General features: G+C 35.8%; 2 protein-coding genes across 2 annotated transcripts; one reads left to right on the plus strand and one right to left on the minus strand.

Annotated features, from left to right (window-relative positions):
- Positions 1–2,617: 2,617 nt before the first annotated feature.
- On the minus strand, positions 2,618–3,513 carry LOC107615652 (uncharacterized). The gene is made up of 3 exons (XM_016317700.1): positions 3,434–3,513; positions 3,250–3,344; positions 2,618–3,087 (listed from the first exon to the last, which is right to left on the minus strand). The coding sequence occupies exons 1-3, from the start codon at positions 3,511–3,513 to the stop codon at positions 2,618–2,620; spliced, it is 645 nt and encodes a 214-aa protein (XP_016173186.1).
- Positions 3,514–8,768: 5,255 nt separating this feature from the next.
- BIO1 (adenosylmethionine-8-amino-7-oxononanoate transaminase) lies at positions 8,769–14,869 on the plus strand. The gene is made up of 14 exons (XM_016345462.3): positions 8,769–9,474; positions 9,795–9,965; positions 10,135–10,396; positions 10,709–10,789; positions 11,088–11,208; positions 11,538–11,686; positions 12,004–12,098; positions 12,381–12,496; positions 12,572–12,709; positions 13,112–13,245; positions 13,341–13,472; positions 13,710–13,844; positions 14,014–14,126; positions 14,381–14,869. The coding sequence occupies exons 1-14, from the start codon at positions 8,810–8,812 to the stop codon at positions 14,559–14,561; spliced, it is 2,493 nt and encodes an 830-aa protein (XP_016200948.1). The 5' UTR covers positions 8,769–8,809; the 3' UTR covers positions 14,562–14,869.
- The last annotated feature ends 492 nt before the right edge of the window (positions 14,870–15,361 follow it).

Consider the following 15,361-nt stretch of genomic DNA (forward strand, 5'->3'; position numbering starts at 1 on the left):
TATATTTGAAGAAGATTTAATAATTCTGTGAGATGAAAACAGTTGAATTTGTATATGTATTGAATTGAATTTGTATTATAATTGAATTGAATTCTAAACTTGTTTGCTTGCTGTGAATTTATTTTTTAATTTTTTGATTTTTTTCAAATCTGTGGGTATCCGTGGAGACCCCGATCCCCGGCGGATACGGGGTCCCCGTTACCCGTTGCGGGGACGGAGCGGAGATGGGGACAGATTATAGGTGGCGGGGGCGGGGGGCATGTCCCGCCCCCATAGGGACCCGTTGCCATGCCTAACACTTTTAACAGTGAATATTCCATCTTGAGAAAGATACCATAGCACTTTGTCCTATTCCACCTCCTCACAAGGAGGGGGTATACCTCTTATCTTGTTGATAGTTGTTTCTTGTAAGTGATGAGCTAAAAAGTTGAAATCTCATTCTCCATTTATGTTCACAGCTTCTATTACTCTGGCCTTTAAATCAATCTCCTGATGGAGATTATTTTTGGATTGCAAGAGGTTTGGTTCTCCTATAATCCACCTATTCTGCCACAAATTAGTCTTTCTTCTATTTCCAATTGAGAAAGAGATATGCCGCCTACAGAACTCCGCAGCCTTTGCTATTCCTTTCCACAAATTCGAGTCACCTGTCTTTATGCAAGGTGAGTGAAACAAATCCAAATTTCTGCCATATTTGTTTCAGAGGGTTTGCACCCAAAGAGCATCATCCTCTTGAAGCATTCTCCAAAAAAATTTTTGTAAGAAAGCTTCATTCATGATTTGGAGGTCTTTGAAACCTAAACTTCCCAAGTGTTTTGGTTTGCATAATGTTTCCCAGCAAATAGCATGCATTTTTCTTCCCCCCCCCCCTCTTCACCCCAAATGAAGCTTCTTTAGATTTTCTCTATCTCATTACAAATTTCTTTTGAGACACGAGAGTACATCATATCAAAATTAAGGATTGAAGATATCACTGACTGAGCAAGAGTCACTATCCCAACAAAGGATAAATAATTTATTTTCCAACCTTTAAGCTTACCTTTCACCCGAACAATAGCATTTGTATACACTTTTTTGCCTCTTTTGCTGTTTGTAAAAAACGCACCCAGATATCTGTCTAGCTGGTTAACTTTTTTATATCCACTAATATGAGAAATTTTCTCCTTCAGGTTAAAGTTAATATTTTTAGAGAAGAAGATGAAAGTTTTAGCAATGCTTACTTTCAAACCATAAGCTTTATTAAAAGACTCCAACATCTTATTGATATATTGCATTTGCTCAACCGATGCTTCAGCAAAAAGGAGTAGGTCATCCTCGAAGAGAAGATGAGAGATATCTGGTCCTGCTCTGCCCGCCCTCATAGGCTTCCAGCTTCCCAAATCCACACTTTGCTCAATCATTTGAAACAGTTTATCAATAGCAATCACAAAAAGGTAGGGGAAGATGGGGTCCCCTGCCTTATACCTCTTTGGGGAACGAACTCATTAGATTGGCAACCATTCCAAAGAACCCTGGATTTAACAGATGAGATACAGGCCATGACGATATCTATGAAATGCTGGGGGAACCCGAAATCAATCAGACTCTTCTTGAGAAAATTCCAGTTCAACCTATCATACGCCTTTTCGAAATCGATCTTCACTGCCATGAATCTTTTTGTTCCTTTCATCCTCTTCATGCTGTGGATCATTTCTTTGGCAATGATGATGTTGTCATAAATAATTCTACCCAGAATGAAACTAGATTGATTGGGGGCAATTCTCTTAGGCAAAAGTGGTTTAATTCTTGCAACAATAATTTTTGTAATACACTTGTATGCAACATTACATAGCGCAATGGGACGAAATTGGGAGATGAATTCGGGTTGAGAGATCTTTAGTATGAGGGCAATGAGAGTCTGGTTGATGTCACTAATAAAATCAGGGGAGAGCCAAAGGGTCTAGATAAAAGAGCAAAAATCATCAGCCAGAAGGTTCCAGTTTTCCTTGAAGAAAAGAACAGGGAAACCATCTTGTCTCGGGGATTTCAAGGAGCCTATCCCAAACACTGCCTCTTTTATCTCTGTCATATAAGTAGAGGGGACAAGAGACTTACTTTGAGTTTCACTCAAGGGAGGGTAATGATGCTGAATGCTCAAATCAAGTCTGTTATTCTCCTCTTCTTTGTAAAGATCTTGGAACAAATCAAGAGCCATGTCTTTAAGGAAATCTTGGTCTTCACACCAGCTGCCATAAGGTTTTCTCAGCTTGTAAATCTTGTTTTTCCTTCTTTTGATCAAGGTCTTTGTATGGTAGAATCTTGTGTTCTTATCTCCATCTGCAAGCCACTGTTGTCTAGATTTTTGGAGCCAAAAAATTTTCTCTTATTCCAAAATAGTGTCCAACTCTTTGTTAAGCTCTTTTTCAAGCTCATCTAAGAATTGGTCCCTTCCATAGGATGGCGCACACTGAATCCCCTTCAGTCTATTCATGATTCTTTTTTTTTTCTTGAATATGTCACCAAACAAATTTTTATTCCAACTCTTAAGACTGTTGGTGAGGTAAGTTAGGGCACTGGCGAAGGGTTCATGTTTTCTCTAGTTCTGGAGAAGGAAAATTTTGAAGGATGGGTGGGTTTCCTACATTACTTCGAAACAAGACAGTTTATGACCTCTGTCCACTCTATCAGGGTTGGTGGTAAGACAAAGAGGGTGGTGGTCTGAATTAATGCGAGTAAGTACTTCCAATTTTGCTTCCGGATTTACTAACCTCCAAATTGGATTAGCAAGCCCTCTGTCAAGACGTTTAAAGACTCTTTTCCTACTCTCCCGAATTCCACCTTTCCAAGTGAACCTAGATCCCAAGTATCCCATGTCAATCAGGCCACAACTCTCTATGTTATTTGTAAATCTTCTACAAGCTTGGGCATCCACTGGAGCACCCCCCTTCTTCTCCCTTGCATCTTTGATATTATTGAAATCTCCCATTAGGAGCCAGGGGATAGATTGGTTGGTGGCAATACAACGCATTTGATACCAAAACTCCCTTCTCTCATTTTTAATAGGGCTAGCATAAACCGCTGTTAAATTCCATTTATGATCTCCTTCTTCTATGACCTCCAAATGAACGAACTATTTCTAAGACTTAATCTTGTTAATTGAAAGGTTATCATCATTTAAAAGGACCCAGATTCCTCCTGAGAACCCCTATGCCTCCTCTACTATTGAATGTCTAAAATCAATCTGTCTAATTAATTCTCTAGCTCTGTCACCGCTACAACGGGTTTCAAACAAAAGCATAATATCCGGGTTATGAACTCTTCTAAAATCAATCAGTGAGCGAATTATAGTACTATTCGCAGCACCTCTAACATTCCAGGAAAAAAATAATCATTAAAATAGAGAAAGAAAAAGGATCACAAGCCTGGAAAGATGAGGCCCAAGCCTCAAGCACACAACATCTCCTCCTCTGACTGAGGAGGGATAGCTTCATCCATATCATTTTCCTGGTTCTGATTTTCTTCAAAAACCTCCATCGCTGCAACTAATTCTTCTAAGTTTCCTGCAACAAAATCTTGCTTTTTCACTTCCACTTCTGAACCATTGGGGAGATTAGGAGGCTTATATCTTTGATCTTTCGTACAGGTGGGTCATATAGCTTCCACATCTTGGGTTTCCATATCCAGTGAAGGGTTTGCCCAATTCTCCTCGTGGTGAACATGGTTAGCATGGGGAGGGTCAGGTGTCACGGGGGGTTGTTTAGATGGGTTGGTGGGAGGTGAAATAAGGAGAAGGGGTTGAGATTCTGTTGGGTGAAGGATTGGGTTGGTGTTGTTTGCCTTTGATATGGTACAAAGTTTTTGGTGGATCTTAGACATAGCTTCATATTGAGAGCATAATGTAACACCCTAATATTCAAATCCTTATACTTGAGTCATAAGTCAATGATAATAAGGTGGTACAACTCTCAAGGTGGATTTTTATTAAATAAATATAAGTATAATAGAAGGGGGTATTAATCAAGAAGCCTGAAAAGAATAAAAATAAAATCACGAAGTCGTATCACTCCCGTAACGACAACTAAAAGATAAAGCGTGAAGTCGAAAGTATTATAAGGAAAAAGACATAAAGGAGTAAGAGAAAGACAGTATATAGATATATAACATAAGTAAATAGCCACTAGTCGCGACCCTCGAAGTTTAGGCCGGCTAGGATACAGTATAACAGTAGTTGACCACAGAATCTCCTAATCTCTCCCAAAAGAAACATAAGAGCCTCTATAGGCAAGTTCAAAAGAGTTCAATACATAATATAAGCTTTTCAAAGTTAAGGTGGAGAGATTCTAAGCAAAATATAAAGTAAAGAATATAAAGATATTCGCCATCTCTCAGATGAACCACAGCTCACATTTGAGCACCTGGACTTGTATCTGAAAAATAAGAGATATATACGGAATGAGAACCCCCGACCCATGGGTTCCCAGTACGGTAAAAGTGCCAAATAAATACAATGCATTGCAATAAAAACTCACTAAGCATCCTAAACTTCCTTTCACCAAATATTCACCCTATGTTCTCACTAGTCCATAAACAGGCAACTGTCATAAGGGAATGCTAAATCTAATTCATATCTTTCATGCTTCCCAACTTTCTAACTCTCCAACAAATCAGAATCAGAATCATAAGCCAAACCATCACCAGTTATTTTGTCTCAGCAATTCTATAGCGTTACCTCTTATCCTCACCTGGAGCAAGTGAAATCACATCACTGCGTCTACCCAGGGAGCTTAAATTATCTCATTATCAACCTAGAGCAGTAAAATCACTTCACTGCGTCTATCCAGGAAACTCAAATTATCCCACTCTCTACCTGGAGCAAGTGAAATTACTTCACTGCGTCTACCCAGGTAGGTATGTCTCACCACATCCCAGAGCAAGTGGATCAATGCCACTGCATCTACCCAGGCAGGTATATCTCACCACATCCCGGAACAAGTGGATCAATGCCACTGCATCTACCCAGGTAGGTGTCTAAAAGTTCAACCTGGAGTGAGTGGAGTCACCACTATTGCCGCTACTACCCAGGCATCACAATCTCTGACCTGGAGCAAGTGGGACGAACCATAACCCTTGCGTCCATCCGGGGAGCCTCTATACTAACCAACCTGGAGCAAGTGGGGCGCAACCACAACCCTTGCATCTACCCAGGAGGTACGTTCTCATATGCCCAGGAGGAACCAATGAGGGGATCCTAACCTCCCACCATTTCATTGGGGGCGATTTTACAATACCAGGAGGAACAAGGAAGGGGATCCTCACCTTCCTTCATCTCTCTGGGGTTGCACTTTCGAGAAAGAGAGCTCAAGATAAAACAATCATTCAAAGCCATATTTTCATTTCCAGCCATAATCAATATTTATCATAGCCACCCGGCTCATAACATAACCCATAACCAGCCAATAATCATTATTAAATACAGCCCTTTGACTCACGGCATACACCGCACTTCCATCATCACCCTCAGTAACTCATACAATCATCATTACTCATCATTCATCATTGATTCTCACTTTACTTCCTCCACAAGTTACCACATGTCCTAGCTTCTTTTCATTACTAGGCATATTATAAGGCTTTAAGACTTAAAGGGTGAGAATAGAGGCTTAAAAGTCTGAAATTCGGCTTTAAAAAACTCAAAATTAACTTTTGTTGAAAATAGGGTCACGCGTGCGCGTCGTCCACGCGCGCGCGTGGAAGTCAGAAAAGCAAAGTGATGCGTGCGCGTCAGCCCTAATAGGGTAGAAGGGTTTAGTGTTAGATTGTTTTGTGATAAGAGTAGAAGGGTTTTGGGGCTGGGATTGGGCTTTAAGTTTGCTAGCTCTAATAGGGACAGGGCTAGTTTTGTTACCGTTATAGTTTCTCTCATAGGTACCACTACAAAAGGCATTTGGGCTAACATTTGTTGGACTAGTAGAAACATTCGGGTTGGGGTCAAATTGAATTGGCTGAGTGGGAGGTCTAAATGTTTTGTCCGATGTATCTTTTCATTTGATTCTTCCACATTAGTGATATCATTTTTTTCACATGCTAGATCTTGTAGAGCAGCAAACCTCGACGCATAAAACTAATTCAGTTGCGGATAACTTCGCTAAAAAAGGCATGATCTATCCTTGGGTCTCCATGTTTTGGAAGCAGTATCTTTTGATGCTTTAAGTTTTTTTATGTAAGATGTTTTTGGAGTGCCTCTCATGAAAATGTTTAGTTAGTTGTTTTTCTTCTTGTTGGGTTTTTGACCCTTCTCCCACAAAAAAAAAAAAAAATCAACGTTTTAAAATAAAAAGAAAGACATTTATGTTGGTAATCATTAATAGATCGATTTTAATTACATGCTAAAATAAAATATTATTGACTCTTAAATGTTAATTGTTCATTTTAAATTTAATAATAGAACAACATTGAATCAATTTAAAACATTTTGAGATTTAAATAATATGTTTGAAACCTTTTGAAAATAAAATAAGACGTTTGAAATATTACGAATCCTATTAGGATTTCACCCAAACATTATAGACTAAAATAATACTTTATTATTTTATTTTTTAATTAGTTTTTTTATATATTATTTAATTCTAAAATCTACTATCTATTTTTTATTATTCATTGTTCATCTATTTTTTATTTTGAGTTTGGACCTAATATTATCTTTTCAATCTTAATATTAATAATTTATAATTTATCATTAATTTGTTTTTAATTGTCCAATTTCTACAATTGTAATTATTTATAAATCTCTTTTTAATGTGACTATCGGTTTGTTGTAATGATTTTGTGATCATCGTTTATCAATTGTCAGATATGCATTCTTTGAAATCGCAAAAATTACAATTTACAAAAAAATGATCAATTTTTTCATTCAAGTAATAATTGGTTTGTCATTGAAAATCACTTTTCTTTAAAACAATTAATTGTTTTACAGAGAGCAAAAGTTCAATTTTTTTTTCTAGTCAATTGATTTTATTGTTTATCCAGTTAATTAGTTAAGGAATCCAATTGAGTAGACAACTTATTCAATTGATTGGATGAAAAAACAATTGATTGAAACTCTTAAATATGTTATTTTTGTATACAAACAACAATCAATTAAGGAAACATATAACTCATTCTATCAATCGATTTTTAACTCAAAGAAATCGATTTTTTTATGCATACAATCGATTTGAGTTAATCCATTTAGAATCAAATTCATTATTTACTAATCGATTGGTATTTTATTCAATCGATTGTATTCACAAAAAATACATTTTTGCGATCCTTTACACCATCAAATAAATTAAACATATTTTATTGTATGACTTTTTCTTCTCGAATGATTCAAATTGTTTCTTCTTATTATTTCAGTAATAATTTAATTTAAAAGAAGTATTTTTTTTTTTATCAAAGATAGGAGACTCGAACTCACAACCTCTTAATTGAATATGTAGAGACTATGCTATTTGAGCTATAACTCATTAGCAATTTAAAAGAAGGTTGAATCTCAATGATACAATATAACACATGACTTTCAAAAATTAAATCAGTAAAAATTATTCCTACATCATTGAATTTATAGTTGTATTCATAAAACATACCATGCTAGAATTTAAGTCACTATTGATAAATGATCTATTTTTGTATAGTTCTAAATTGTTATTAATAAAATTATTAAATAAAATAAAATATATGAATAATGAATAACAAAATAATAAATAAAAAATAAAAAATAAATTTTAAAATTAAATAATATATGAAAGACTAGTTAATAAATAAACTTAAAAATAGCTGTTTGACAATTATTAAAAAAATTAAAAAAAAATATGTTTTGATACTAAAATCACTTAATAATCCAAATATTTTGAGATTATTGTCCTTTTAGAACAAACAACTCTAAATAAAAATAAATAATCACTTTGTTTTGTTGAGTTATTTTATTATCTAGGGTTTATCAGTTTTTAACAATTTTAATTAGTATTTAGTTATTATATACTAAATTATTTTTAATAAATAAATTTTATTAATTTATATATATAAATTTTGATAAATATAAATATATATTATATTAATTTATGTGTATAAATTTTAATAAATATAAGTATAGACTATATTTTTTTAATCTCTAAACTCTCTAACACTATGTTTGTTTGAGAGGAAAATGGAAGGAAAGAGAATGGAAGAAAGAAAATAGGAAAGAAAATGATTATTTTCCTTTGTTTGGTTAAGAAGGAAAATTAAAGAGGAAAGAAAATGGATAAAAAAAAAACTGGTGGGGCCATCAATTTTTTTTCTCTCCAACATTGAAAAGAAAATGGAGAGAAAACTAATGTTTCTCTCTCTACTTCCAATACTACCCTTTCACTTTTTCAATATATTTTATAATATAGTGCTAAATTGTCTTTTTATAACATTTCTTTCCTTCTTATTTTTCTTCCATCCAAACACATCTAAAGAAAATAAAAATCCACTCAATTTCTTTTCTTTCTATTTTCTTCCTCTCTATTTCTTTCTTTCCAACCAAACATAGCCTAAATATAAATGCAAAGTATTGGACGAAAATAATAATATTTGGTAATTGAAAAAGTCTAGGGCCAGCAACTTTGAAATAAAATTTTACACTAATTTCACATCATTAAAATTATCATTGATAATTATTTGATGGCTAGAAATCACAAAAGTTGCTGCTCCTAGCATTCCTCTTTAGTAATTATGTAGTATTACTTTTCTCTCCTTTTAAACCCACACTCCCCGCCAGTCCTTTTGTTGGCAACAAGTTCAGTCTCCAGTCCCCGCTTCTTCTGCCATGTTCCGCTTTCACTCTCTCCTTCTCTTTCGCCGTCTCCGCCGCCACCGCCGCCAATTCTCCTCCGCTACATCTCACCCGCTCGAGCTACCGCTTTCCCACCCAATCTACATCATATGGGGATCTAACACCGGCATCGGCAAAACCCTCGTCTCCACCGGCATCGCAGCCTCATCCCTCCTCTCCTCCCCTTCATATTTCCACTACCTCAAGCCCCTCCAGACCGGCTTCCCCTCCGACTCCGACTCCCGCTTCCTCCTCACGAAGCTCCGCCACCTCTTCCTCCGCAGCACCGGCCCCCGCCCTTCCCTCTCCGCCTCACATGTCCTCCTCAATGCCTCCTCCGCTGTTACGGGGAACCGTGGCAACGATGCTAGGTTTCCGGAGGAAGAGAACGTGGTCGGCGGCGAGGGGATTGGGTCTTCGCGGTTGTTTTGCAAGACGCTGTACGCGTGGGAAGAGGCTGTGTCGCCGCATTTGGCGGCAGAGAGGGAAAGTGGAGCTGTGGAGGACTCGGTGGTGCTGGAAACATTGCAGAGGTGTTTCAGGGAGGTGGTGGAAAGTGGGGTTGGTAAGGAGAAATCAGAGGTTATGTGTGTGGTGGAAACTGCAGGTGGAGTTGCGAGTCCCGGTGCTTCTGGATCACTTCAATGTGACTTATATAGGTGAATTTGGTGCTCCAGAATTTCGGTACTTTAGTTACAATTTCAATTTCAAATGAATATTTGTCTCAATTTATATGTTAATGCAAAAGGCTTGCACATTTTTCTAGGTCCGCTATTTGAACCTTGCTAATGTTTTTGAGATTGTAGCCATGGGAATTTTATGGTCAAACTGTTAATGTTTTGGCAGAGTGAAAAGTGTGGTACATGTATTTTCAGGAAGTGATAATAAACCTGTGGTGCATGTTGTGGCATAGATGTGCTGTGCTGTATTCATGGATTTTTTCCCGTGAATTATGTTTCTTGTGTCATTTTTCTGGCAGGCCCTTCCGTATTCCGGCAATTCTGGTTGGAGATGGGAGGCTGGGAGGTATTTCTGGAACAATTTCTGCTTATGAGAGCTTGACTCTTCGAGGTTATGATGTTGTTGCTGTTGTTTTTGAAGATCACGGCCTTCTAAACGAGGGTCCAATAATGTCTTATATGCGTAACAAGTAAGCTTGATCATACTAGTTGCTATATTGCTTTCTGCTTGTGGCATTACATAAAGAGAAATCTTCATACTCTTGAAGGATAAGCTATGTTCCTTATTTTTGTCTCGGTTTTTCTTCTGTTTTTCAGTATGATCTTTACTTATATACTGTTGTTCACTTCTTCATGCAGGCTTCCTGTTCTAGTGCTACCCCCTGTTCCAAAAGATCCATCGAATGACCTAATGGAATGGTTTGAAGGTTCTCATAATTTATTTAGTAATCTAAGGGAAATAATGGTCTCTGCTTATCTAGAGAGAGTTAAAAAGTTTCATGACATGCCAAGGAAGGCAAGGGATATCATCTGGTGGCCTTTCACTCAACACAAGCTTGTACCAGAGGGAGCGGTAACAGTAATTGATTCACGTTGTGGTGAGAACTTTGCAGTCTTTAAGGTTTGTTTCGAGTGGAATATTTGGTTTCATCCTCAAAACTTTTTTGATTAATTGCCATTTGTCTTTTATCTTTTGTTATTACTATATTTATCTATTTAGTTACTTTTAATAATGTTTCTTAAATCTATGAATTTTTATTTTGCAATACTACATGGAATATCTTAGGAGACCGAACTATCTTGAACTTGCTGCACTTAGTGTTTATTTTAGAATTAGAGTCATGAATTCTATATAATTACTACAGGTGTCATTATATGGTGATAAGTGATAACTTGTTACTACATGATTCTAATTTGTTGGGGTTTTTTAAAGGCTCAGAGCACAGAAGTTGTAGCTCCGCTATTTGATGCATGTGCTAGCTGGTGGACTCAAGGACCTAATGCTATATTGCAGGTCATCCCCTCTTCTCTCTCTCTCTCTCTCTCTCTCTCTCTCTCTCTCCAGCTGGTTATTCTGAAATATGTTCTTTAAGTCTTTCTTTTATTGTTGGATGGGATTGTAAAATTGTTGGCTGATAGTGGGAAAAGGCTTGGTGGTTATTTTGCTTGTAGTAGTGTACTTAGACTTTCTAGGTATCTTGCTATTATATGCCAAATGTTTGCAAAGCTTATTAAGAGTTGGATGCACCTTATCAAAAGCATCTCTGAAGTTTTCCTTTCATGTATATATATTTCCGTTTAGGTGATTTCAGGCTGAGCTTGCTAGGGAGATGGGATATGCTGCTGCAAGATTTGGACATGTTATGTTTCCTGAGAATGTTCATGAACCAGCGTTAAATTGTGCTGAGCTTTTGCTTGATGGTGTGGGAAAAGGTTAGGATGTCCTTTCCTCACGTTCATGTTTGAACCACTCTCCCCTCACCTCCTCTATCCTCTCTTAATAATAAGAATATTATATAGTTGCATGTAATTAATATTTATTCTATCATCTGATACTATGATTCTCATCCTAAGATATACTAGGGTTTAGAATGTTACCTTTCAGTACAGTCCTACTGCCTACACAAACAATTTTACTATTCATCAGAATTATCCATTGGATGGTGATAATTATTATGTTAGAAGCAGCTTTAAATTCTTCATATAGTTGCTGAAAATGTTCCATTTTCCATATAGTTTTTCATGGGCTAGTGTTCATGTAGGTTGGGCTTCTCGAGCATATTTTTCTGACAATGGATCCACTGCAATTGAAATTGCACTCAAGATGGCATTTCGTAAATTTTCTGTTGATCATGGACTTGTTCGCAATTGTCTTGAGGATACCACTAATGAGAGATCTACTGAGCTCATGGTTGGTACCTTTTGTCTTTTAATTAATCTGCTGCAGCTTTTGCATGATTATATTGAGTTTAAGAGGTATGAGGTTGATATTCTAGAAAGGTACTATCATCGTATGATTAGTTTACATGATGGTGGAAAATGGTATCATCAGATATATTATGTTCAAACTTCAAACTCTAGTTTGCCATTAGGTGCTTGTGTATTTGTTCACTATCTTCTTCAAATACCTGGTATAAATTATAATGAGAAGGAACTTCTTCCACTTTATTTTTAATTATTATATAAAGTACATATATCTGTTAATTATTGCGATTTTAATTATTTCAGGTCCTCGCACTTCAGAGATCTTATCATGGTGACACATTGGGTGCTATGGAAGCACAAGCCCCATCATCTTATACAGGCTTCCTGCAGCAACCATGGTATAGACATTTTCTTCTACTACATATGTGGGGAATAAAAGTGAACTGTATTTTATCAAGGAGATATGCGATAAATATTAAATTAGAGTGAACTCAGCTACATGGGCTCCTTAGTTTTGGCATCCAGTTAACATGGGCTCTTGGCCAATGTTGCAGTATTAAAGGTGTTGGAAGCTGATAAATGCTTGGAGCTTGTTTTCGAGATTGCTCTCCTGTACTATTGTTTTCTAAACTAGTTTATACTTCTGAAACCCTTCTAAGTTTCAATTCTTAATTTCATAGGTACACAGGAAGAGGTCTTTTTGTGGATCCTCCTTCTGTCTTCATGAGCAACAATACGTGGAGTCTTTCATTGCCTGAAGGGTTTCAGATTGAAAATCTGAAACTTGGTAACATCAGTAAGCTTCAAAATTTCAACACTAATTCCTTTCTTGTTTAGAATATCGTCATATTCTTTGTTGACACTTTCACAGCCTTTGCTTCACGTGACGAAATATTTCTCAAGGGCAGGGATACTTCTGAGCTTGCTGCAGTCTATTCATCTTACATATCAAAACTGTTATCTGGATATAGAGGGTCCAATAATATTGGAGCATTGATTATGGAACCAGGCAAGAATTTTATGAGCTTGCATAATTTGAAGTGTCATTTTAATTCCAAACTCTCCTCCTTTCCCTCTAATGATCTTACCTGTTGATATTACTTTCTCCAATGAATAAATATGAATGAGAAAAACAGAACAAGAATCATTTACTCACTTAACACACATCAACGTGATATATGTTAGAGCTATGCTCACAGTAATGCAATTTCCTGTGTAAGGAAAATATTGCATATGGTCTCTACTCTCTAGATCTTCCAAAAATCAAAAGTTTCTTGCTTTTCTGTCTTGGTTTCTTAAGACGTTTTCATTCTTTAGTTGTTCCATTGTCTATTTAGATTTCTAAATTAAAATAGTTGCACCTACTTCCCTAAATTTCTATAATCTCATTTGGACCCGAACTTTTCTTTAGTTATACAAGGTGCTGGAGGAATGCATATGGTTGATCCATTGTTTCAGCGAGTACTTGTTAACGAGTGTCGGAGTAGAAACATTCCGGTTATCTTTGATGAGATTTTTACAGGTTTTTGGCGTTTGGGAGTAGAGGTGATTTACCTTGATAACCTCTCATTTCTCTTATTTACAAAAAGAAAACTGTCTTTCTTTTCGTTTACTTGATTAGCAATTTTATTTCATTTCAGACTGCAGTGGATCTAATCCATTGTGTACCAGATATAGCCTGCTTTGGGAAGCTGATGACAGGTGGAATTATACCACTGGCTGCCACCTTGGCAACAAATGCTGTGTTTGATTCATTTATTGGAGAATCAAAGGTTTATTTTTCCCCACATTCTTTTTATATATATATTTTTATTATTTTTATTTTTCAGTGCTTCTGGATGCAACAAATCATGGCTTTACTATTTTTAAGTTCCAAATTTTTATGAATATTTGATATTTGATTTAGCCATATAGCTTTTAGTGCTAGTATTTCGTGTTTATGGAAAGCCATGTTCCTCAACAGTGTCTTGATGTCATATTAATGTGATATGTCCTCTTGTTCTGGTTAGCTCAAGGCTCTCTTGCATGGACATTCTTACTCTGCACATGCTTTGGGTTGCATGGCTGCTGTTAAATCAATCCAATGGTTTAAAGATCCTTGTTCCAACCCTAATGCCACATCCGGAGGAAGATTACTTAAGGAGGTATGATTAAGTGCAGTTTTTTTTCTTTGAACTAGTTTGTTTGTATGATTTCCTTAAAATTATGAGATCTGATAGTGACATCATTTTGGTTTATATTATATACCCACTCGAGTTTATCATTGTTCACTATAAAGTTATGTTCATTTGATATTGTGTTGTGTATTTTCAGTTATGGGATGATAAAATGGTTCACAAGATCTCGTCACATCCTGCAGTTGAAAGAGTAGTTGCATTGGGGACTCTTTGTGCCTTGGAGTTAAAAGCAGAAGGACGTAATGCTGGGTATTATTTTCATCCCATTTCTCCCTTAGATCCCCATTCCAATAATTTTGAACACCTCAAATTTCAGTATTATTGTTATACCTGTGGTTTTTTTTGTTTCTCAAATTTCAAACTTGTTTTCTCATCATCTCCTGGGTAAAATGTACAAATAAATCTTCAATTTTGATCATTTTGATGATCCACCTATTCGATTTGTGGGAACAAAGGTGGGCATGAGTTGAATAGATTTTGCTAAAATATATATTTTCCCACAGGTATGCCTCCTTGTATGCAAGATCCTTACTTCAGAATCTTCGGGAAGATGGAATTTACATGAGGCCTCTTGGTAATGTCATATATCTCTTGTGTGGACCCTGCACGTCTACAGATATTTGTAATCAGATACTTGTCAAACTTTATAAGAGGCTTGAAGAATTTAGTGGAAGCAATAATTGAGATCCTCGACAAGTTTAATGTTTGCTCGACAAGATTGGTGTTTTATTCTTTTGATTTTGGCCTACCCTAGGTCAAGGGGGTTGGAGAAGCACCTGAGGAGATTCCAAATCCATATTATTCTTTTCTGTGATGTCAATTGTAAACCATAATAATAGTAATTTGAAGATAAGTATATTCAATTAGTAGGGAATCAATGTCGTTAGTTTTCTCTTTCCGTTAATTTCGTTGTAAGGTTTCAATATTCAGCACATTACTTTATTGCCGGTTAATTTTAGTTAGCATGAGTACTTCAGGACTTGCTATCCTTAGATCTTGAGCTCGAGTATAATAAATTGGAAAAAAAAAATAGAATATACTGATTTTTTTTTTTTTTTTGGTGTCTAGAATATGCTGATTTTTCTTTCGTTGTCTATAATATACTGAAATTTAAATATCCCTTACTAGTTTTAAAAATATTATTTATACACTAAAATTAATTATTAATATATTTGTATATAAATATATATATTATTTAATTTATTTTTAATATATATTTATATTTTAATATATATTTTATATTAATAGCTGATTTTAATATATACCTTGTGATTTTCACTTTTCATATGAATAAATTGAAAATAAATTTCATAAGATTTGAATTTAGTAAAATCTCCATATGAGGACGTAGCTAATTACTTGGAGTATGCTGTTGTACAATTAGTTTTGTTTAGTTCATGTAAGAAATAGGAGTATGAACAAGATGGGAGGATGTCAGCCAATTATCATGACGGTGACGTCATCCGAGCAAACTACAAGGCTAC

Source organism: Arachis ipaensis, chromosome B1 (assembly GCF_059453495.1).
Source record: "Arachis ipaensis isolate K30076 ecotype BB chromosome B1, ASM5945349v1, whole genome shotgun sequence".
Lineage (NCBI taxonomy): Eukaryota > Viridiplantae > Streptophyta > Magnoliopsida > Fabales > Fabaceae > Arachis > Arachis ipaensis.